At 40.7% G+C, this 26164-nt stretch overlaps 1 protein-coding gene across 1 annotated transcript in view; it reads left to right on the forward strand.

Moving 5' to 3' along the window:
* Positions 1-26164, forward strand: part of LOC110960248 (thrombospondin type-1 domain-containing protein 7A-like) — a 157162-nt gene that overhangs the window by 29672 nt on the left and 101326 nt on the right. Inside the window, exons 2-3 of the mRNA XM_051955557.1 lie at positions 1108-1263; positions 15950-16153. Of these exons, the coding sequence (XP_051811517.1) occupies positions 1108-1263; positions 15950-16153 (360 nt within the window). The remainder of the gene's footprint in view (positions 1-1107; positions 1264-15949; positions 16154-26164) is intronic.

Genomic DNA, 26164 nt, shown 5'->3' on the forward strand with positions numbered 1-26164 from the left:
AGCTTCCAAATGGGAAAAGGATTTTTTTGTTTGAACCTTAAAATTTGTAAAAAATGAAGCATTTTCCCCCTCTCTCTGCTTTTAGTTTCTCGAATTTCATTTTTAAACGAAAAAAACAAACCGATTTGTTATTTCTCATTTTATTTTGAAATGAAAAAACGAATGAGCGAACCATACACAGATTATTCTGCTAGCATTGTGTATATTTCTGAATTATTGATTAAACTAGAAACTATACTGCCCTAATTTACAAGTGTTGTACAAATGCTTCTTACAGATCCCTGAATGTCACTGAATTCGCGATGGATAGCTTGATCCAATGGAAGCATTTCCATTTATTAGCCAATTTAAGTTTACATAAGTACATGTGTTGAGCAACTGTAAAGAACAGACAAAATATGTAAAATACATTGATTTTAAATGTTGAAATAGCACCAAATCATGTCTTGCCATTTGATGTATCACCTGTTCTTGTGTTTGAATGGCTCTCAAAGGCAGGTGACATGCACACACACTTAGCGGCACTAATAAAAGATGCATCTTTGCCCATGCAGAGAAAATTTGCATGTGAATGAGCCCAAGTCCTGTTCTGGCACAGTCGGAATGATTCAGCCTGATGCTTTTGCAGAGAGTTACCTTCAGTTGTTTGGAGCTGAGGTCCACCAAGTATCAGGCAGAATGGAAAACTGGCTGGGGAAGAAAAAAAGCTCAGTTTCAAAGTTGTCTGGTTTTCGAAGATATGGGTGTTTGAGGATGATGTAAATGCGTGTTCCATTTAGAAAGTGCTTGCATTTTTTGACTTTGAGTTATTGCTGAAAGGACGCGTTTCTCTGTGAATGTGGGATTCTGAAGGCAGTGGTATTGGCAAAGACCAACATGCCCCCGCCCGCCCCTCTTTGTGGTTTAACTATACATTTGAAATCTCATAAAACTTGGAGTACTGGAGCTTTTATCTACACTTCATGAAATCTTATGTGCCGCTTTGTAAATGAATGTAATGTCCTAATAAGTTAAAATTGTGTATTTCCAGCTGGTGGTGCAAAAAGAAGCCCTCTTGTTGGATTTAATATGGAGAATGACTCATCAATCTTGTCTGTGTTTCTATAGCACTGCGACCGGTGGACAGTGATCTATGTCTGGGCATTCCTCCAGACACTATCCAGCTCTGCCATATCAGCTGCCCTGTTGAGTGTGAGGTTTCTTTGTGGAGTGCTTGGGGACCCTGCACCTATGAAAACTGCCAGGACCAGACAGCCAAGAAAGGTAAAAACTGACAGAGTTGCACTACCAATGGATTCCAATTTAATTGAGTAATACAGGTGTATAGATCTCAGAATGATGACGTCTTTTCTTGAAAATGGCCAGAAAGGTAAGAAACCCAAACTGAGCACCAGAACAACCTACACAAGTTCATGAAGTGACACTTCAGTCTGTGAAAGTCACACACACACACGTTTGTACTTCTATCTTAGTGAGGACATCCATAAGCGTAATGCATTTCCTAGAGCCTTACCCTAACCTTAACTATCACAACTGATTGCCTAAACTTAATCCTTACCCTAACCAAACCTCAATTCATACCTGTTCTCTAAAAACTAGTCTTCACCCTCAAACATGGCTGTTTCAAAGTGAGGACTAGCCAAAATGTCCTCACTTTGTAAAAATGTCCTCACTTTGATAGTTAAATGCAGAAAATGGTCCTCACAATGCAGCAAGTACAAGAACACACACACACACACACACACACACACACACACACACACACACACACACACACACACACACACACACACACACACACACACACACACACACACACACAAGAGAATGCAATGACACTGACCAAAACTAAAGGAAATTGCTATGATTCTCATGGGGGCTCAGGTGCACGGAACGAGAAACGACAACTTCAGGTATAGTTTTAAGGAATTTACTTACAATATTAGATATACAATTTTGGAATCTAGGAGTACAACCGGAAGTGACAGATGCGACATGATAACCGATAAGGCTATGGAAAACAGAGCCCCTATGGGCTGAACCGCAACAGCAAGATATAAATACACACAGAATCACTAACCCATGATAGTAATACCTAGGCAGGAGAGCAAGGTACACAGGACAATACGATAAAGGAACACAATGACAGCATCTACACTACGTAGAAGTAAACCAGAACTGCAAGTACTCCGCTAAACAGAGCAGCTAGGGTTAGGGTTAGCAGACAAAACAGCTAGTGAATACTAGCCTGGAAATATACAGGGAAACTGAGGCTGTAAAGCAGCGGTGAACTACACACGAATGCAAAATATTTACAAGCTAATACAACAAACAAATACTGACAATAGCTACCAGCCTGGCTCAGGATTGAGGAACTTTGCTGACCGGAGAGGCAAGTGGTTGCTGGGCTGCAGTCGGCAGGTGCAGATGGTGTGGCGTGGAGTGTAACAAGGGACGGCGTAGGTGGCACGTGATGGCCAGAATCCGGTGTGGCGTGGATGGTCCGAGACAGGGAGGAATCCAGGGGTTGGGGTGTCTATGGACGAATGCGGCTTGTGGGGAATGGATCCAGGAGGGAGTGGAAGCAGGTGAGGTCTCAGCTGGGAAATACACAGAGAGAATAATTAGCCAAGGTGAAAAAAAAACACAACGAGCGGAACTAAACAAGAAGCACAACTGACTGTTGCTTGTTCATGGTCCGGTGTAGAGTGGTGAGTGAGGTCTCCTTTAATGGCACAGGGTGTAGATGATTGGGCCAATCCCACCAGCCCACTCCTGGTCAGCTGATTGCAGATTTGAACCACCTCAGCTCAGCTGCACCTGCTGATTAACTCAGGGAATGGAGGGGGAGAGTACTGCCACTAACTGGGGCCCAGAGTTGCAGCTGTGACACAAATAATTAAAGAAAAAAAAAGTTCTGCATCATATTGGCATTTTGATGTGTAGGATTTCTTAATATATCTTTGTAAGGGTTTCAATTGTTTTCTCCACCAAATAATGAAATGTTTTGGTAAATGAGGTTAAGATTACTTTATTCAGAATTATTAAGTAGTCTAACTAGTTTTTGGCCAGCGAAATATTTGAGTTAGGCTAAAATTAATAATGCAGCATCTGAAACATCTCTTGCTGCAGACAAGAAAAACCTCATAAAGTAATCAAGGGAATTATGTTAGCTCAATAAGATTATGAGTAGAATTTCGGTAGCTGGAATCAAATACAAGTTAGGGACCAAAATGTGAACAATAAACAACTGAGTCAACTGGATTTAGTTACTAAAACATTTATTTACTAACAGCAACAGGAAAACAACAACTAACTATGATTAATGACGTCTATCAACTAAGAGCACAACAATTCAATTCAATTTTTCAATTCAATTCAATTTTATTTATATAGCGTCAATTACAGTCAAATCGTCTCAAGACGCTTTACAAAACCCATATGCCTGACCCCCAGAGCAAGCCCAAAGGCGACAGTAGCAAGGAAAAACACCCTTTTAACAGGGAAGAAACCTCGAGCAGAACCCAGCTCTATATAGGGGGGACCCATCTGCCTGCTGGCCGGGCGGGTTGAGAAGGACAGAAGAGGGCAAGGGGGAGGGATGGGAGAAGAGGGAGGGGTGAGAAAGCAAGGAAAACACAACACACATTTGGATACATGCATGACAGGATATGTGACACAGACAAAGTATAAGCTAACATTGAAAACTGACTCATAATTTACTCTTATGATGTATGGCTCTGACATTAAACATACTCCATATATAGCTAGCAGTAAAATTCAAACAGTATGTAAGTTAGCATAACAGTATATTGAAGGCAATGCAGAGTTGACTGGTGGAAAAGGGGAGTTGGAAGCAGAGGGCTGGAGGAAGGTCAGCAGCAGCATCCCACAGTGGACATGATGGAGACTGGACCAGCTGGTGGAACATTGACCGCAGATCTGAAGCATCCAGCTCTGGGACCAGGGACACTCGGAGAAATAGCACAGGGGGAAACAGAGTGAATGTACTGCAATAACGGTATACATATTAAATGTAAAGGTAGATAGAGAAGGGCTCAGTGCGTCAAGAAAAGTCCCCCAGCAGCCTCGGCCTATAGCAGCATGACTAGAGGCAGAACGAAGGGACGTCCAAGAGGGAGTCAGCTGTGCAAATGAAGACACAAGCCGAACCCCTGTGGGTCACCCAGTCAGCCCCAACTATAAGATTTGTCAAAAAGGAACGTTTTAAGCCTGGTCTTAAAAATAGAGAGGGTGTCTGCCTCCCGAACCCAAACTGGGAGCAGGTTCCACAGGAGAGGCGCCTGATAACTGAAGGCCCTGCCTCCCATTCTACTTTTAGAAATTCTAGGAACAACAAGTAAGCCTGCAGCTTGAGAGCGAAGAGTTCTACTAGGATAATAAGGTACTATCAGATCTTTAAGATATGATGGAGATTGGTTATTAAGAGCTTTATATGTCAGAAGAAGAATTTTAAATTCTATTCTGGATTTAACAGGAAGCCAGTGAAGAGAAGCAAGTATAGGGGAAATATGATCTCTTTTGCTAATTCCTGTCAGTACTCTCGCAGCAGCGTTTTGGATCAACTGTAGATGTTTGAGAGAGCTATTTGGACAACCCGATAATAAGGAATTGCAATAGTCAAGCCTGGAAGTAACAAAAGCATGAACTAATTTTTCTGCATCACTCTGAGACAGAATGTTCCTGATTTTTACAATATTACGCAGGTGAAAAAAGGAAGTCCTACAGACTTGCTTTATGTGTGAGTTAAAGGACATGTCCTGGTCAAAAATAACTCCAAGATTCCTCACAGTAGTACTGGAGGCCAATTTGATGCCATCCAGAGAGTAACTATTTGCTTTGAAAGTGAGTTTCTAAGATGTTTGGGGCCAAATACAATGACTTCAGTTTTGTCTGAATTTAGCAGTAGGAAGTTAAAAGTCATCCAGGTTTTAATGTCCTTAAGACAATCTTGCAGTCTAGCTAACTGATCAGTTTCATCTGGCTTCATAGATAAATACAATTGTGTGTCATCTGCATAACAGTGGAAGTTAATACAATGCTTCCTAATAATATTGCCTAAAGGAAGCATGTATAATGTGAAAAGTATCGGTCCTAAGACAGAACCCTGAGGAACTCCATGATTTACTTTAGTATGCTCAGAAGAGTTATTGTTGACATGCACAAACTGGAACCTATCTGATAAGTAGGATTTAAACCAATCCAGTGCTGTCCCTTTAATGCCAATTGAATGTTCTAGACCCTGTAATAAAGTTTTGTGGTCGATTGTGTCAAACGCTGCACTAAGATCTAACAAAACAAGTATAGAGACTAGTCCATTATCTGATGCTATGAGAAGGTCATAAGTAACTTTCACTAGAGCTGTTTCTGTGCTATGATGCACTCTGAAGCCTGACTGAAACATTTCAAACAAATTATTCCTTTGTAAGTGTTCACATAATTGATTTGCAACTGTTCTTTCCAGAATTTTAGAGAGAAATGGTAGGTTGGATATTGGTCTATAGTTAGCTAACACATCTGGATCTAAAGTGGGCTTTTTAAGCAAAGGTTTGATGACGGCAACCTTAAAAGCCTGTGGTACATAGCCTGTTACTAGAGAGAGATTAATCAGATCTAACATTGAAGAATTAATTAAAGGTAAAATCTGCTTGAAGAGTCTAGTTGGGATAGGATCTAAAAGACATGTTGATGGTTTGGATGTAGAAACTGTTGAAATTAGTTCAGAGAGACATATAGGAGTGAAGAATTCTAAAGATTCATCAGGTCTAACAGCCAATTCAAAAGCATCTGTGACATTTGTAGGAAGGGTCAGATTAATTTTATCTCTAATCAGAACTATTTTATGTGTAAAGAAGCTCATGAAGTCGTTACTGGTTAAAGCTAAAGGAATACAAGGTTCAACAGAGCTCTGACTCTTTGTCAGCCTGGCTACAGTGCTAAAGAGAAACCTAGGGTTGTTCTTGTTCTCATCTATTAAAGATGAATAATAAGTTGTCCTGGCATTACGAAGAGCTTTTTTTATAGATTACTAGACTATTTTTCCAAGCCACATACACTACCTCTGAATTAGTGGAATACCACTTTCTTTCCAGCTTTCGGGATGCCTGCTTTAAAGTCCGCAGCTGGGAATTATACCAAGGAGCAAGTCTTCTCTGAGTTATAACTTTCTTTTTTACAGGTGCAACACTATCAAGAGTTGTACGCAGTGAGGCTGAAGTATTATTAACATAATAATCCACTTCTGTGGGGGTAAAATAATAATATTTGCCTTCTGATTTATCAGTAGATGTTGCTGAAGTAAACAGTGAGGGTATTATTTCCTTAAATTTAGATACTGAATTGTCAGACAGACACCTACTGTAATGATATTTGTTCTCAGCTGCTAAACAATCCTTTACTTTAAATTGAAACGTTATCATAAAATGGTCAGAAAGAAGAGGGTTCTGGGGAAATACTGTTAACTCTTCAATTTCTATGCCATAAGTCAGGACAAGGTCAAGAGTGTGATTAAAACTATGAGTTGGTTTATTTACATGTTGAGAAAACCCAATTGAGTCTAATAATGAATTAAAAGCTCTTGTAAGGCCCCAAGGCTGTCTATGTCAACATGAATGTTAAAGTCACCCACAATTATAACTTTGTCTGAAATGAGCACTAATTCAGATAAAAAGTCTGAGAATTGAGATAAAAACTCAGAATAAGGAGCAGGAGGACGATATATAACAACAAATAAAACTGGTTTCTGAGCTTTCAAATTTGGATGAGAGAGACTAACAGTGAGATTTTCAAATGAGCTGTAATCAGGTTTAGGCCACTGGTTCAATTTTAAACTAGAATGGTAGATTGCTGCTACTCCTCCTCCTCGGCCTGTGATTTGAGGAATATGACAGTTAATATGACTAGGGGGAGTTGATTCGTTTAGGCTAACAAATTCTTCCTGCTGCAACCAGGTTTCAGTCAAACAGAACAAATTAATCTGGTGATCAGATCAACACACATACAACACAAAACACTAACACAAAACAAACAATAAGCAGAATGTGAATGACAGGGAAGGGAAGGAATAGAGTGCTATATTACAACGCAATATTGGGAGAATATTACGTTATAATATGGCGCTCTGGGAGGAAGGAATTAGAAGACCACACCTCAAAGGAGCCATAACTTTTGGGAAATGCCAATGTGAAAGTTTGCCAAATGAATGGTTTTAGGAAATCTAAGAATTTAGAGGAATGAATAGAATAGAATAGATTAGAATAGAATGGAATCACTTTATTCATCCCCGAAGGGAAATTCAGTTGTCAGGGTTCTTATCTGTTTAATTTTGAATTGAATAGCCTGACTGCTGATAGCAGGAAAGATTTCCTAAATCTTTCGGTCCTGCAGCGCAGGGATAGGAGCCGTCCACTGATGTTTCGTTGTTCATTGAGGCAGATGTGAAGTGGATGATCCATGTTTGTAAGAATGGCCTCCATCTTGCTCAGTGCCCGTCTCTCCACCTCATCCTCCAGTGTGTTCAATATGATTCCAATCACAGAGCCCACTTTTTTAATCAGTTTGTTCAGACGCATCCTTGTGTTTTATGCTGCCTCCCCAGCAGACTGCAGCATAAAACAGGACACTTGCTACCACAGACTGATAAAACATCTGCAACATCTTGCTGCAGATGTCAAAAGATTGAAATCTTCTGAGGCAATAAAGTCAGCTCTGGCCCTTTTTGTAGATGAAGTCCACGTTTGTAGACCAGTTCAACTTATTATCAAGGTGGACACCTAAATATTTATATGATGTCACCATCTCGATGTCCACGCCACAGGTGTTCACTGGCTGAAGAGGGGGTTTGGATCTGCGGAAATCTATGATCATTTCCTTTGTCTTTGAGACGTTGAGTAGCAGGTAGTTTTTGTGAGTCCATTTACTGAAGACACTTGTCAGATCTCTGTATTCAGCTTCATGTCCATTTCTGATACATGCCACGATAGCAGTGTCATCAGAGTATTTCCCTCCTCTTTTTATTGTTGTGTCCAGAGATGGTATTGATTCCTCTTCACACATCACGGATGTTACTGTGTTGAAAATTCCTCTCCATCTTCTTTTTGTATTCCATCTTTGACACTTTCAGTCTCCTCTTCAACTCATGTTGCACTTCTTAGAGATGGTTCTTTGTCACCATCTCTAAAAGCTTGTTTTTTCTGGTTGAGGATTGCCTTTATGTCGCTTGTGATCCATGGATTGTTATTGGGGAAACAGCGAACAGTCTTTGCAGGTATGACTGTGTCTCTGCAGAAGCTGATGTATTCAGTATAGCAATCAACCTGTCTGTCAATCTTCATACTGTCCTCATCTGTTTCCAGAAGCACATTCCAGTTTGTTGAGTCAAAGCAATCCCTTAGAGCTTTACTAGCTGGAGGAATCCATCTTCTGATCTGCACTTTAGTTGCAAGCTGTCTCAGCACACAAGGTTTGTAACAGGTCTGCAGATAAACAAGGTTATGATCTGACCTGCCCAGTGGTGGTAAGGCAGTAGCTCTGTAAGCTTCTTTGACATTGGCATACAGCAGGTCTAGGGTTTTATTCTCTCTGGTAGGGCAGTTAACAAACTGTGTAAATCCAGTCAGATGAGAAGAGAGGCTGATATGATTGAAATCTCCTGATATTATTACAAGTGCCTCAGGATGTTGAGTCTGTATTCTAGCTACAGTATCATGCAAAACATCACATGGAACCAAGTCAGTTGCTTTGGGTGGAATGTTTACAAGTATTGTTATGATGTGACTGAACTCCCTTGGAACATTATATGGCCGAAGTCCAACTGCCAACAGTTCAATATCTGGACAACACAACTTCTCCTTAACCGTTATGTGTGAGGAGTTACACCATCTCTGGTTAACAAATAAAGCCAGACCGCCTCCTTTCTTCTTGCCACTAGCTTTAGCAACTCTGTCTGACCTTATGAGGGTGAAGCCAGATCCACAGTTGAGTCTGAGATGTTCTGATTCAGCCAGCTTTCAGTAAAACACAGGAGACTGCATTCACGGTATGTTTTGTCCTTCACCAACGTCTCCAGCTTGTCACTTTTGTTTGGCAAAGAGTTGACGTTTCCCATGATGATTGATGGAAGAAAGGGCTTGTATCTCCATTTCCTAGCCTTCACCTTTGCACCAGCATGGCAACCACGAAAACACCTCAAGATGTCCACTGGAATTGGATGTTGCTGTCCAGATTTGTTCTGTCTCAATGAAAAAAGCTCCTCTCTTAAATAAATTCTTCTCCCAGCAGAAACCTCCATCAGCAGTCGATAAAACACAACAAAATATTTAAAAAAATATAGCAAAAATACAGCAAAAACTGAAAACAGTTAAGAGACACCAAACTTTGCAGCCACTTTCACAGGCGCAGGTTCCAGAATGAATGCACCAAGTATTCAGTGATTGAAAGGTACTTGCGTGCCCGTGATGATGATGATGAAGGTGACGATGATGCGTGCGGTCCGGTCGGCCTGTGAAAGCGGGTCGGAACAACGGTGGACAGAGTGGAGCCTCAGAGTGATGGATAGCAAGTTGACTTCAAAATTCTGGAGAACTCAAAATGGTGCTTTCAGATGTGGTCTTTTAAAGTGGGCCTTTGCATATCATTAACTCAGCAGGGGTCTGGTACATCCTCCGTCAGGGAGGGCTGATGTCCAGATGTCCCTCACAGAGTTACATTTTCAGGTAATTTCTGTAACTTTCCAAAATATTGAAATTTGGTGGGCATGGTTTATCTAGGAGCATTACTGATAGATAGCTGATTAAAATGATACCAGACATGCTCATATGTAATTGGCAGACATGTTAAAATTATGACATTGATACTAATCAGGAGGAATAAAATATTAAGAGTAAGGCAAAAGGTAGATTAATCCTGAAGTCATTGAAAGGTTCACTTGTTCAGTGAAATGGATGTACATAAAAGGAGTTTTGTCCAGAATTGGGAGACGATTGTCTTTGTTAGGTTTTAGGTGAGTCCAGAGTTCTTTTGTTTGTAAATGGAATGTATTTGAAGTGTTCCTCCAGGTTTCTGAACTTGTTCCCTTCGATGGTTCAGGAATCAGTCAGAATTTTTATTGCCATCAATTTGGTTCCTTGGAGACTTGGTGGTACTTGGGGTTTTGAGCCAGTCTCTTGCTAAGACAAGTCCAATACCAGGTGTAAACTAACCGTGACGTCACCCATTGGTTTCAACGCCGAGAAAATGAAGCCCGGATTTTGCTACTTCCTGGTCGCCGTTTTGGATTTTTTGGAGCCAGTGACATAAAAAGCGTCATCAAACAGACTGGACCGGAGAGCAACTAGGGGCAGGATTGGCTGAGGACTCTCTTATCCCGCCCACATTTTACCGCAGAGGCTTCTGTTGCTGTCTATCAAGTATAGCCATGCCCCCTGGCTCCGCCAACTTTAACAATTTATTTAAAATTCAGTATTGATTTATTTTAAGATCGGCCACCTGATCTCTCATTTTGACCATGAAAACTAACAGGAAAAAAATCCTGAGCTGTAGAAAATCAGTCTATCAAATTTTATTTTTTCCAAAAATGAATTGGGGTCTATGGAGCAAAAGCTTTTTGGAGCCAACCCTAGCGGACAGCGTGATATTGCAAGTTTTTGACACTTCCGGGTTGGCTTCAATTGTGGAGCCAGATGCTTCGTCCACTATATATACAGTCTATGTCCAATACACAGCCTGGAGGTCTGTATTGGGGAAAATCCTTTAACATCGGCTCTCGGCCTCGCTTCCTGCTGACTCGGTGCTTCGCACCCCCATTACAGACATTTCCCATATCTGGCGTGGTATCCTTGTGTACCTCTTGCTTCACTGAACAAAAGGGGAGCCCGTCTCCATCCTATGGCTGCAGAGGTGCTAGGACTCCAGGGGCCTCATTTATAAAACATTGCGTAGGATCCATACTAAAAGTTTGCGTACGCCGAAAATCTGAAATAGGCGTATGCCAAAAAATTCTGATATATAAAACTGTGCGTACACACAGCTGCACGCAATTTCCCCTTTATAAATCACACACCAGCTGGAAGTTTGTGTAGGTGGATCCACCTCACATCCCGCCCACAGCACACCCAGATTTTACCGTGAATGGTCAATGCAAAGTAACTCATGAATGTATCTGCATATAAATAAGCTGGTGATCCACGGCATTTTACGCAGCGCCGGCCTGCAGTCTTTTCCCTACACTGCTGTGCATCAGGATGAATGAGTCATGTGTCGACCCAGGCCACCCTGCCACTAAATTTGTTCCAATCATGTCCAATGTACAAATAATTTGTACACGAATTGAATGTACATTTTTACGGTTCACTTAGAAAAATTCATCTTTGGAGCCCTTACAGCAACATGAGTGCAGTCAGTTACGCCGATTACATTTGGGAAACCGGACATTGCTGCAAATTGCCATTTAATGTTGGCCTGCTCACCCACAGTGTAAGGAAGCCTGATGTATTGACTGGTCATGTTTATAATGCCATCCAAAACAGCTGGCATTATTGCGCTGAGGGATGGTTGTGATATCACAGACTTAAAGGACATCATTTAACTGTATATCAGACCCAAATGGGATTTAGACAACAAATGTAACCTCATATATTCGTCATATAAAACACATACCTGTCGGCCAATTCCCACTGGAAGGAGCCGGTCGCCAGAAACCCCAGAGTGGTCAGCTCCTGTGTCTGTACCGGGATGGCGTGGTTTCGGTGGGTGGGTCGGTCTAAGACAGGGCCCAGTTCAGCACATAGATCCAAGAGCACTGCTCTGGGGAATCTAAATCGGCTTATTAGCCAGTCATCATCATGGGCCAGGAAATCTCCGTGATCCCTGAAATCTCTCTCCATTCTTAACCTACCATTTATGTGACTTCCAGCAATGCCAGCACATCCATTGTGCCACATTACGCATGGCTGTCACCCACTATTTATCCGCTTGATCAGTGATTGGACTGATTGTCACATGCCTTTTCCCGATTAGTAATCAATCAGTGTCATCCACAGCCCTATATCATTTGAAGATGGATGTTTGGTATATGAAGTTCTGCAAATACAGTCGTAGGCCGAATGGCACACTATAGGAACATCTACAACAATGAGGGTTTATGATTATCCAGCGCAACAAGTCTAACATGTGATGACAATAAAGGTTTGAGATCAATCCGGCTTCAATTCACCACTTCACCCTCCGGCACTAACCTGGCAATAGCCAGATTAATAATTGTGTAGTACTTGATAGTACTCCACAATATCAATCTGGGACCGCTCCATGTAAATCCGTTCGGAGGAAAGAGGCACGGATTGGACAATGCAACAGTATGTCCCGCCTCTGACAGGTTTGTTTTTAGCCAATCGCGGGATCTTCACAACGAGCGGAGCCAATTGGTAGATTAAACTCTTACCAAAACCCGTAGGTAAAAAAGCACAAACATCTTTACCATCCAGAAATGCGCAAAGCACCTCTCGTTGTTCTTCCTTCAAAGAAGCAATAGGAGATTCAGCTAAAACTGACTTAATAGCAGCATCTACATGATCGTTGTCCTCCGTTGCCATGTTTGTTTTGATCTACTGGCGCTTGGTGTCGTCTTCACACCCGGATATCCCGCCCCACACACGAATACTGCTGCGTGATTGGCCCGAACCAACTTGGTTCTGTACGAACAGTGAATGCGGGAGCAGAGCAAGACGGTTTCTTGACAGATTTGTGAACTCACAAATATCACGAGAAATCAACTTGCTGGCAAGGTTACTCCGGCACTGCCGTTCCCTCTGTCTCCAAAATGTGTGTAAGCAAGCATCAAGGTTGGCGCACCGGTGCTCATATTCTCATGCCAAGTTTGCTTTTATAAATCACAACCTTTGCATAGAAAGTGGCGTACGTAACTTTCTAGCCCTGTTTTGTGTGTACGCAAGCTTCATAAATTAGGGCCCAGAGCTTTAGGTGGGGGAATAAACAAAACTCTGTCCTGGTTCTGTTTCACTGTTGATAATGGCTGGTGGATCCTACAGATGTACGGCAGTACTGCAAGTGATTCACGTGATCATAAATTTTGTAGTTTCCTATTTTGTTGGTACAGCTTGTCGGCATATACAATGTACATAATGTGTTATCCCTAATGTCATTCTATGGTCATTGATTTAACCCCTAAATACTTTTCACTGTCAGCTGGGATAGGCTCCAGCACCCCCCGCGACCCTAGTGAGGATAAAGCGGTGTATTGAGAATGGATGGATGGATGGATACTTTTCACTGTATTAATGGTCAATATTTAAAAGGCTGTTGCCTCCTCCAGAATGTGCAGATTTATGAAGTCCTCACCTTGCCTCTAATTATTTAGAAATGGTATTGTGTATTATTTCAAGATGTAATTTTGCACTAAAATATCTTTAAAGGAAGGTCTAAAGAATGACCAATGTATTGTCACCTCATCTTGCTGTTGTGGCAGGTTGTGCTAGTCCATCAGTGGGGTTGATGTGGTCGCTGTTTCAACCCTAATTATCCCTGAAACTGTGGTGTCCGCCATGACTAATGTATGTTGACTCTGCCCTAATGAAGCATCTCAAATGAAAGGGATGGCTGTAAATTCTTCTCCATGCATCTTAGTGATTGATCCACTCCTACTTGCTAATTTGCTCACAACCCCACTTCTGCACTTGTTTTGTGTACTGTACATTGTGTACAGAAAACTCACTTCCTTAACTATGTGTACTTTGACTTTCATAATCCAATAACATAGTCAGAATGGATTCTCCTGGCTTTATATCATCTGTTGCTGACCATATGAATGAGAGACAGTTTACCATCTGTAATCTGGGTGCAGTGGAACACACCTTTCCAGTTTATATTAAATATAAACTGGATATATACACATACACATATATACACACATCATCGTGTTTCTACATGACAAAACATATTCCCCGAGCAGTGATACAGTTTGTGATTATCCTTGGATTTGAGACAAACTGATTTGCTTAAGATATCACAAAGAGCAAATTTATACTATTAATTAAATGACATTCAAATGGATATATACTGTGTAATAGTACATATATTTATCAATAGCAGCTACAAAGGTGTCAATTTGTGTTAAATCTGATGATACGAAGTTTGTCACACTGTTGGCTGCTCTACACTGTAGCTGATAAATATTACTGCAGACTGACATACTCAGCTGCTCCAAACCCTCAAGAGTCCTGATGTTTTACAATGCATTGTAAGCCAAGTTGCGATCCTGGTTGTTTGAACTAGGCAAGTATAATAGTAGGACATATGTGTATATAGGATACAGGCCACCACTGACAATGTTGAATAAATAGTTGAACACTTGTCTATTTTAAATTTACATAATTCAGCTCAAGCCCTGCGACAGACTGGCGACCTGTCGAGGGTGTCCCCTGCCTTTGCCCGAGTCAGCTGGGATAGGCTCCAGTCCCCCCCCCCCCCCCCCCCCCCCCCGTGACCCTAGTGAGGATAAAGCGGTGTATAGAGAATTGATGGATGGATAAGTCAGCTCACACAATATCTTTAATATAATAATTTGCAATGTGACCATGCTTTGGTGAATGTGGATTTTGAATTTCAACATAAATAGTACTGACACCAGTATTTTAAAGAGTCCTTTTTTTTAAAAAAAAGTTCTAGAAGTTTTCATGCTCTAGTTTGGCTAATTCATGGAATTGATGTAAAAGCCATAGCTGACTGAATCCACTGGGTGGCACTTGCAAATTAAGCGTGTGAAATAGTTTAGTTCACTTTATTAGGACACAGTAGATGATGCAAGATAAGAAGTATGTATCCAGAGATAAAAAATTAAAAAAATTTCCTTCATTCTTGTTGTGAAAATTTAATTTAAAAGGGATTACTTATTTCACCCAAATGGTATTTATGATTTAGTATAAGATTTGTCTCATTTTTTTTTACCCTGTGCAGTCACCAATACTTGGGAGTGTTTGTACAGCCCATCCAGAGCTGTCATTTGAAGGATAGATCATATCATTCGATTGTTTCAATATATGTGTTCAGTCAAAATGAAGCCTCTAGCTCTGACAGCAGCCTGTGCTGCCCCTCTATCTTTCAGCTATGCCATTCATGATACACCCTCCAGATAACAAGTGAGTGATGCCTGATAGAATTGAATTCCTTGCACCCCAAGCCTAATCTTCCTTCATACAAACCCCACAACCCCCTGCCCTCACAGATAAAACCTCCTTCAGTGGGACGAGACACATGGTGATACATGTTCAGCTGACCTGCCTGATTAAATAAAGGTTTTTGAGAGAAAAAGAGAGGCAAAAATTATGTGGAAAGGGAAGATTCTGCTGCCTCTACCTGAATGCTCTAGGCACTCTGGGGCTCAGCTTCCTTATCAGGCTGGAGCAGAAGTGTGGATTAGAGGGTTGGTGACCTTGGCTGAGTTGCAGTTAACATCCCCCTCTTCAGGACTTGGGTCATGGAATCTCTTGCCCTTCAGCAGAGGAAATGGCACACATGTGAGAACAACCCCCCCCCCCCCCCCGCGCCCCCCGCCCCCCCCCCCACACACACACACATACACACACACTGAATTAATGGAATGGATTCTTGCAAGCAAAGTCACCGTATAAAATATAATTTAATGAAAGGTGAGTTATGACAGTCATTAAGTAAAATTCTTCTTTGAATTTGGTCAACTTCAGCATTTATGGACTATCACAATAAATGCAATATTATGGTATCATCAGAAGCACACTATGACCACAGAGTGAAGTTAATGTTCTTGCAAATGCACATAGTTATTTTAGTAATTGCAGGATATTTTGTTCAGCAGATGAAAGAGTGGCTGCTGTGTTTTATTAGCGTTGGACTGGTTTACTTTAATTCACTTTATTGGGCCTTTGTTGTTCCCCAACAGGCTTCAAACTGAGAAAGAGGAGGATAGTCAATGAGCCGACAGGTGGGACAGGGAACTGCCCCCACCTAGTGGAGGCAATACCGTGTGAAGACCCCAGCTGCTTTGACTGGCTGGTGGTTAAACTGGAGGAGTGTATCCCTGACAATGAGAAGAAATGTGGACCAGGAACCCAAATCCCTCAAGTCCAGTGTGTCAACAGTGATGGTGAGTACACATATGCTTAAAACTGCTTTTAAGGTCATCACAAGTAATGCAATGTTGATTGTTTACTTACCATTTAATAAGTTTACTAGCCATACAGCTACTTCAGCTAACGTTTGATCACAATCATACTAAGATAACTGTGATCTGTCACAAGGGATCAGTATAAACAACAGAAACAAAAAACAGCAGTGACTAGCAGGCTTGCAGACTTCTTCCTTCCACTCTCTTTGACCATTATCTGGTGTTTACAAGCATTTCCTCAGCTACAGGGAATATTGGGCCATCGACAGGTCATCAAAGTAAAACACACTGTTACATTGAATAAAATTACACATTTCTCTAGGTGTGATTATTATTGAAAACCTTTTGGATCATGTAAGTAGGCAGGGAAACAAACTATACAGTATGAAATCAGCATAGTTGTTTTTAGACATTTGAATGAGAAATATTACAGATTGTACTTCAAAAACAGATGATTAAGTAAGAAAGTGAGTAAGTTCTGGCATCATGATGTGCATCTTTTTTCTGTGATTTCTAAATAGGTCACTGCACACTTATTCACAATGGACATAAAGAAAATAAGAAAATCATGCTCTCAGAAAATGTAAGTCAAAATATGTTAGTGTGCTCAGATTGGAATAAAAGATATGATCCTGAGGATAATGTTTGATGCAATTTGTCACACAGCACTGGCTTCTATCTGTCCCTTTAATCTCAGTATCTCAACTCATTGTCTGTCACGCCACTCCAAGTAAGTCTTCTGATCAAGCGTACATTGTAATATAATGTTAAAATCTTGGGTCTGATGCACTTGCCTGATCCTACTGTTACATCATTTAAATTGCAGTGAACAGCACTCACCAGGTATGTTACACAGATATAAGCAGAATAACAGTGAAATATGACAAAACTGCTGCTTTTTTCCATCCATCCATTCTCTATACACCGCACCATCCTCATTAGGGTCGCGGGGGTCGCCGGAGCATATCCCAGCTGACTCGGGCAGGGGACACCCCGGACAGGTCGCCAGTCTATCGCAGGGCCACACACACAGACAAACAACCGCACTCACATTCACACCCACGGGCAATTTAGAGTCATCAATTAACCTCAGCATATTTTTGGACTGTGGGAAGAAACCGGAGTACCTGGAGAAAACCCACGCATGCACAGGGAGAACATGCAAACTCCATGCAGAAAGATCCCAGGTTCAGGCCGGGACTCGAACCAGGGATCTTCTTGCTGCAAGGCGAAAGTGCTAACCACTACCCACTCTGCAGCCCTGCTGCTTTTTTGAAGAGTATATTTATCTTGAAGCTGTAAAACTGCATAATGACTTATCTGTTGAGGGACATCAACTTTTGCTGTTGCATATCTAGTCGGAGCTGGGGATCCAGCTTATATAAAGAGAAGAGCAGGTGTGTGGCATGTATCATACATTGAAAGCATGTGCCGATCCTAACAGTGTCGACTGCGCTGCATATTCTCTTTGATGTTACTACTGAAAATTGCAAAGCTTTTTATCGGTTTCATTAGCAAAATACAGCATTCATCACATGTTTTGCTTTCCTGTTTGTACTGTTTGACTCCATTTGCATCTCTGGGCACATCAAACTTTTAAGACAATATTCCAAATCAAGATCAGGACTATTTGCTATCATCTTGGATTCTTAGATGATATCTGTATCACCATGAAGTATTTTAATATTAATATTTAATATTAGTTGAATGCATTAGTCAAAACGGATGTCGGGCTCTTCTGTTCTACAGTTCTACTTATTTGTAGCAGTGCCTGTGTGAGAAATTTTAAGGATAAAAATTCTTTGGCGATGAGAAAATACATGGAACAGCAGTAATGATGTGGTTCTGCTGAACCCATTCGCTAATTACCAAATAAGTGGAGATGTTTCTGCTCTGTTTGGAGACCGTGTTCAGTGGGATGTGGGTCAGTTTATTCAGCACTGATTGCTGCACACACACCTGGCTCCTTTTGAGCTATTACTCTGTGGGCCTAGTAGGCTTGTAATTGCTGTATTTGCTGTATTTCTCTATTGTTTGTGCAATTCTAAGCAATTTCATTGTGTTCTTATACACACGTAGCTGCTTTTCCCTGGGTTCCATCACAGGTGACTGGTGAAAACTGTGCTGGAAGAGAATATGAGCTATACGAACAACAGTGCCTGAGGGACCTTACTGCCTTTCTCTCTCTTTCACTCACTCGCACACACGCACGCACCCACGCACAGTGACTTGAACTAAACAGCAAGACAGATCCTTTTATTTCTTTATTTTACCATTGCGGAACAGTGGTGTCCGCCAAGTTTAATGTGGATGTTAGGCATCCACATGAATGTCAGGACTGTAGGCTTCCCAGCAGAACATTGGATTATAACAAGATGACTGATGTTACTCACTTCACCTGTCAGTGTTCATAATGTTGTGGCTGATTGGTGTATAGAGGGTATTGCTTTCTTGAGAAAAAGACGGACCATATCATGTAACACAGAGGCTAACTAACAGTCCGCCAAGTTTTATTTCAGGATTCATTCTGCCAGCAGGTAGAAACTCAGGACTTTCAGCTCTATGTCACAAATGGAAAGAAAAATGTGAAATCCAATAAAACTATGAAATAAGAAATAATGAGACATGGGACTTCAGCTATGATTGAAAACTTTAAAGCTCCATTAGAAATTGTGGCAACAGTTTTGTCAGACATCTAAATACTTTTATTTTTTAATACCACGTGATGTGCTTTTCAGGGTCCTGTGGAAATGGAAGATGTAATTCAAAATAAAAAGCTGCCATAGAAATTAGTGGTTTCATAATAGCAACTTTTAAAGCCTGCATATATAGCCTGAGGCTGCACAGTGAGGTAGTGGTTAGCACTTTCGCCTAGCAGCAAGAAGATCCCTGGTTCAAATCCCGGCCTGAGCCTGGGATCTTTCTGCATGGAGTTTGCATGTTCTCCCTGTGCATGCGTGGGTTTTCTCTGGTCACTCTGGCTTCCTCCAACAGTCCAAAAATATGATGAGGTTAATTGGTTACTCTAAATTGCCCGTAGGTGTGAATGCGAGTGTGATTGTTTGTCTGTATATGTAGCCCTGCGACAGACTGGCGACCTGTCCAGGGTTTCCCCTGCCTTCGCCCGAGTCAGCTGGGATATGCTCCAGCACCCCCCGCGACCCTAGTGGGGATAAAGCGGTGTATAGAGAATGGATGGATGGATATATAGCTTGTATGTAAAGAGAAGTTGATGATGTTTAATCCTGCAGTGTTAATTAAAGGGAAGAGAGTCAGGCTGGGATGGGATCTAACAGACATGTTACTGGTTTAGAAGAAGGGTGTACTATGGATGTATGCTCTGAGAGATTTTACAGCAGAGAAGTATTCGAAATACAAGTCTGGTTCTATGGACGCCCCAAGAGCCAGTGCACCTAAAGACATATACATGAATTTTTCTCTGATAGTATAAACTTTAATGGTAAAAAAGGTCATAAAGTCATTAGTACTAAGAGTTAAAGGAACACAAGGCTCCACAGGGCTGTGACTCTTTCTTAGCCTGGGTAGTCCTTAAGAGAAACCTGGGATTGTTCTTGTTTTCCTATATTAGAGATAAATAAAAAGCAATTCTTGTTCTATAAAGTGTATTTTTTTTTAAAAAGTCATTAAGCTATCTTTCCAGGCTTAACAACATTAACTTTAAAGTGATCTACAGTATGTCTGAATGACAAATAGACTGATAAAGTAGCAATGTTACCTATCCCATGTGTAGAAAGGGCTTTGGCTGAGTTTCAGAACATTGACCATGAGCCAAGTGAATTAAAAGATAAACTTTGCTGATCTTTTGTACTTGCAGCTTGAATGGTGCTCAATTGTCAGAGACTATGCTAAAATGAATGAAGGGAATAGTGTGTCATTGAAAAAATGCTCAACATGTTTCTAGTTTTTCGGGAAAGGTGTAGACAGAAAACAACTGAGATTGAGGAAAATATTTTCCTGTTGCATTTATGTTCATTGGCACCTAACTCCATTTAATCAAGGACATGGTAAATACAGACTTCCATCATGCTCATGTATTCTCTGAGGCAGCTTCTGGAAAAGGAAACATTTGTTGCGGTGAAATGCATGAAACAGAACAGTTTGAGAGAAACATTATTATTTAGATAATATTTTTGGGGAATCTTATATAAGATTTCAAATATCTAGTCCCCCGGAACCGTGCAATTCATTGGCAAGTGGAGAAGGCATGGAAAATTTCTTAGTAATTTGAAGTGAGACCATAGAAAAAAATGAGAAAATAGGACAGAATGCTCTAAAAACTCACTGGTAAAATTATAAGCTGAAACAGCAGATGGGTAGGTGGATGAGCAGCTTTGTTTCTGCATCATTTTTTAAGTTGGGGAACTGAAATATGTAAAAATTCACTTTAATTATTGAATCGATCATGACCTGAATTTAGTATTTATATTCAATCGTTTTTGTGGGTCTAGTGTGCGCGATGTGTGTAAACACATGCTGGTGCAGATGTGTAGTAGCAATTATTGGTAGATTCCTGAACCATAATACAGTAGCTGCTAATGAGGGCTCTGGGGAGAACGAGAGAAGAGAGAGAGGCATGAAGTTGCACTTCACTTTCCATATTAGAATAAAGGTGCCCATTGGCTGCTGTGCACCAAGTTCTTGCAGTGGCAGTGATTACCCTTTTCATCCGAAAGTGGGATGTGACAGCTACAGCCACAGCTGGTTATCATAATCTTGCTCCGCAGAACAAATAAAAGATAAATGTCCTTGAAAGACAATTCTTTCAAGGAAACGCTGTCAAGTCCTGCTTCTTTCATTGTTTTATTTATTTATTTATTTTTTAGTTTTCTAAAGTTCAGATCTTTTGGAGATCTTTAGACAAGAATGTCATATTTGTTGAGTGTGCTATTCTTTCATCTTCATATAAGTAGAGAACAACTAAAGAAATGACGGAATATTATACTTGGAGGCGATAATGCTGCAGCAGGGCTCTATTTTTATCATTATTAATTATGGTAAACAAAGAAAAAGTAGTGGGAGCTTCCTAGCATGCAATCTTTTTTTCCCCATCTGCATTCATTTAAAGAACATAACTTGGGATGACTTCTGTTTTACCAGGCTATCATAAAGAGTGTAAAATGTTACAGGAAGACATACATCCACATGTTCAGTATGTTGATGAGGAATGTGTCATAAGCCAGGCTAAAAGAACCCCTCATTATCTTTCTTCTATTTTACAGTCTCAGTGTAAGTTACCATATGTGAGACAATACAATGAACAGATTTAAGAAATCCTATGTACCTATATCTGCAAAAAATTAAATGAGCACAGCAGGATAGAGGTGATAAGAGCTGTGCATTATTTTACTAATCTTCAGATAGTGGTTACTAATGCACATTTTTTTATGTGTATTTGTGTTTTTGTTATGTTGGAATGATGTCATGCTGTGTCTTCTGTCCTCAGTCTGGTAACATATCCAAAGAAAATTTCCCCAAAAGGACATGAAGTTCATCTTAATATTCAACTGTCATTTGTAAGCTTTTATAAAGTGAGTCTTGTTACAGATTGCAGATAAATGAAGTTGGTCATTGAAAATGGAGGAAAAATCAACACAGAAATCAACACAGGCAACTGCCCTCTGTCTCTCAAGTTTGAACCAAACACTGGCCCAAAATTCACTGGTGTCAAAAGTTTGGCAATGACAGGGATTCTTTGACATTACAGAACATGAAGTATTTATACGCATACACATTTAAGTCTTACATACGACTTGAGACTTGTAGAAATGTATACAGTTCAGTGTGGGCTGGCTGCTCTGTAGCTACACTGTCTTTTGGTGAAAATGGGTGAGTGTTGTGGTTAATGTTTCTCATAATTTTGTGAAAATTTGCAATTCAGTATTTACTTGGAAAATATTAATTTGGGTGTAACACTGATGGCAACAGCAATGGTTAAATGACAACTGAATCCTTAGCAGTACATTATTTTACAGCATCTAATGTAATAGAAATAATGAATAAATTCAGACAATATTTGCTTAGTATCACTTAAAAATACATTAAACAAAAATGAAGGAAATTTTTTAGTACTGAATAAGACAGACTTGTCTTTCAATTAGAGTGTAGGAGGTTGTGAGACAAAATATTTTCAGATAATTTTCACTTCTTTCCTGTCCCTGCATTCCTCAGGGCACTTCTTACTATTTGGAATCATTTAAATGGCTTATGAATACATCCAGGTAAGTAATTTCAATCTCAAGAATAAAAGAAAAAATTTTCAAGGTGACCTCATCTTCATCTTTCTGTCATTCTTTCTTTATTTCCATCTTGCGAAGGGCTCTCAGTTAAAGAGGTAGGGGTTCCTTTCATGGCACCCTCACACTTTTTGGCAAATTAGATTAGTACAGCCTGCTCCACACAGTCAGCTTGGATTTAGTCTGCCTTTCTTCCCCATTCACTGTGACTGTGTAAGAGGCAATCTCCCTCAGATGTAGCAGAAATGAATAGGGGAGAGCCTAGGTCTGGTACATTTCTATCAACAGAAGTTCAGACAGAGGTTTGACTTGTCTGATGTGTGCAATGTTAAAAAGAAAATTGCATGTGAGCGGCAACGAAGGGAGGTGCTTTCTCTCAAACTCTTCCAGCAATTTCATTCAGCAGTTGCTTTTATCCAAAGCAACGTACATCTGAGAGTAGATGGCCTTGCTGCAAGAAATTTTTAAAAATATTTTCAGTTATACTGAAATCATTAATTTCCTTAAAAAGGATTCATTTTCAATATTTTGTGTGGGTGTTACAACTGTGGTCGTATAGATAAGTGTAGTGCCTTTCTGTGCATGTGTGTCTCCTTTGGTTTGCCAATCCAGTATGCAAATAGAACTGTGCGGTCCCACTGCCAGGACTGGACACCAGGATGCTGGGTCAACACAGGATTGGTCGGGCAACCGTGAAGGCCGGTATTAAAGGTGGAGGGATAACGCCGTCTCCATGTCAGAGCGCGTGCCATCCATCCTCCACTGCTTCCAAACAGCACACGCAGTCAGCTCAATTTGTACTTTGTATTGTAAAGCATAGTTTGTGGTAATGCATAGTAGCAAAGTGAATGTAGGAGTGACTTGGCTCTTTTCTCATCTTTAACTTAGAAAGGAAGGTAAACCTCTGTGTTTTCTTTTACCCATGTTGTTTTTTTTTGTTTTGTTTTTCTCACTCCGGATTTTAGTTAAACATTACCACTGCTTTGTTTTGTTTTAAATCACATCCTTTGTTTAAACAACATTTTTATTGTAAATAAACACTTCAGTTCTTCGAGAAAATGTGTGTTGGTGACTGCTTGGGACCAATGAAAGATGGCATTTCATGTTACGTTCGAGCACCCCTAGGCTGGGTGTAACAGTGGATGTCTGCCATTCAGGTTGTTCCCGGAATGCATCTGACTTTCTTACATTTTTTCCTCGATGGTTAGTGGGAAGATCTTTTCCAAATCCTTCCATGTGACCACAGCAAAAATTCTTCAAACAATAATAGTGCTTGAATGTCTGTATGCTCTTTCTGTTTAAAGAAGCAAAAGTTAACAACTGGTAGGAGATGGACTATAGACAGCAGTCCCTAGCGTCAGACGCTTTGTTGAATCGGCCGTCTGGCAAACAGAACTGTCTATCCCAAGCTCGGCCTTTGTGTGTTGCTGTAACAGCATCATGGTATTTATGTGTGCAGATACATCAGTCCCAACTTGTATGACTACAAAAAGTCATTAGTCAAGTACAGCCTTCTTTTGATCAACAACTCTGTTTAATAATGCAGAATTTGATTGGTTGTCTCATAATTATCTATCCATGAATTAACACCAATCATACTAGATGCTGCAATGATCCTTAACAGTTGTGAAAATGTATGGTTGTCATGAATGACTGGGGCAAAGACAGGTTCTGTCCTTTGAAGAGTATGAATGTGTCAGTAAATTCCATGGCAGTTCACCATTGAGTATGGTGTTTTTGTTCATGCACAACTGGAGCAATTTGCCCAATGAAGGTGCTAAAGGAACAGTCGGTGGTCACCTGTGACATTATGAAACATCGACAGTAGGGTATGTGTATCCTCTGTAATCACTGACCAGCTGTGCAAAGACCTTAGACCAAACAGCTAAAGATGTGTTAATGGTTCTTTTTTCTAACTGGATGTTAGAATTCTCTTATTGTCGTTTATTGATATGTGTTGACCCATGTAGAATTTAATGCTTGTTTGATTATCAAGAAATAGTGGAAGCATGCAGTGTGCCATAACAAAAGACATCATGAAAGCCATCAGTGTCATACAGATATTTTAATGATTTCCTCCAGCATCTATCACATGGAAATCTTTTATTATCCCTGTCAGGGTTCCGTATGTCTTCCATTGCTAACACCACTCCACCCCCACAGCTCTGGTGTATTCCCCAGAGCTGCTCTTGACTGGCCTCTTATTGATCTCTTGTTGTCTCTTTCTGATGAGAATGGATCTGTTTTTTCCCCAGGGTCCCAGACATGTCATTGAACTCACTGGTTGCCATTCTTCCAGACCTTCAAAATAAGATATTCGCAGATATAGATCTTGGATGGCACTTGGCTTGGGCTGAAATGGGATGATGGTAGTTAGAGTAAGGATCAGATCTAGATCAATACAGAACAAATCAGCAACTCAGCAGTCTTACCCCTGCAACAACAAATCCTTGAAGAGACCTCTAATTGAGTACAAATCAGTAGGCCTTCTCAGATTCATATCGAAATGATTCTGTAACTCAAGACTTCAGTAATACATAGAATAGAATAGAATAGAGTAGAGTAGAATAGAATAGAATAGAAAGCCTTTATTGTCATTGTATAATGGGTATACAATGAAGATGGGAGCACTGCTCCATTTGGTGCTTAGAAAAATATATACAATAAAAAATACAATAAATAAATAAATAAATAAATAAAAATAGAATAAATACAATAAAAATGCAATGAAATACAAATAGAAAGAACGGCAATTATAGAAAAACAGGAGCTTTAAATTGCACATACTGATAAAGTGACATTATATATTGTTCTTGGAGGTGAGTGGAGATTCAGTGTGGAATGAATATTGCACAAGATTGCACGTGTAGTGCGTGTTCCCAGTGATGTTATTGTTATTGTGTTCATGTTTTCCTGTTGTTCAGAGCACTGATGGCTCTGGGGAAGAAACTGTCCCTGAGTCTATTTGTTCTTGTTTTATGTGCTCTCGTAGCGCCAACCAGAGGGCAGAAGGTTGAACAGATTGTGACTGGGATGGGATGGGTCCTTGATAATGTTTGTTGCTCTGCTGAGATAGCGAGAGCTGGCAATATCGTCCAGGGAGGGGAGGAGGTAACCAGTGATCTTCTGGATGGCATTGATCATGCTCTGCAGCGCTCTCCTGTTGGCTGCAGTGCACCCAGCATACCACACTGTGATGCAGTATGCCAGAATGCTCTCAATGGTGGCTCGGTAGAAGGTCAACAGCAGCTTCTCCTCCAGGTGGTTTTTCCTGAGCACTCTCAGGAAGTGGAGTCGATGCTGGGCCTTCTTCCCCACCGCCGCGGTGTTAACAGTCCAGGAGAAGTCATCAGAGATGTGAACACCCAAAAGTTTGAATGAGTGGACCCTTTCAACGCGGACCCCGTTGATGAGGAGTGGGGCCGGGCCCATGCTGCATTTGCAGAAGTCTAGGATGAGTTCTTTTGTTTTTGTTGTCTTTAGTGTGAGATTGTTCTCTGAACACCACAACCGCCACACCTCTCCCAACCTCATCTCTGTAGGCTGACTCATCTCCTGAGATGATGGAGTTGAAGAGATGGGTTGGTGTGCAGTTGTGTGTGTACAGTGAGTACAATAAAGGACTAAGTACACAACCTTGTGGGGAGCTGGTGCCGAGTGTTATGGTGGGGGAGGGATGTGGGCCGAGTCTGACAGTTTGTGGGCGGTCTGTTAAAAAATATTTTATCCATCTGCA

This window comes from Acanthochromis polyacanthus, chromosome 11 (assembly GCF_021347895.1).
Source record: "Acanthochromis polyacanthus isolate Apoly-LR-REF ecotype Palm Island chromosome 11, KAUST_Apoly_ChrSc, whole genome shotgun sequence".
NCBI lineage: Eukaryota > Metazoa > Chordata > Actinopteri > Pomacentridae > Acanthochromis > Acanthochromis polyacanthus.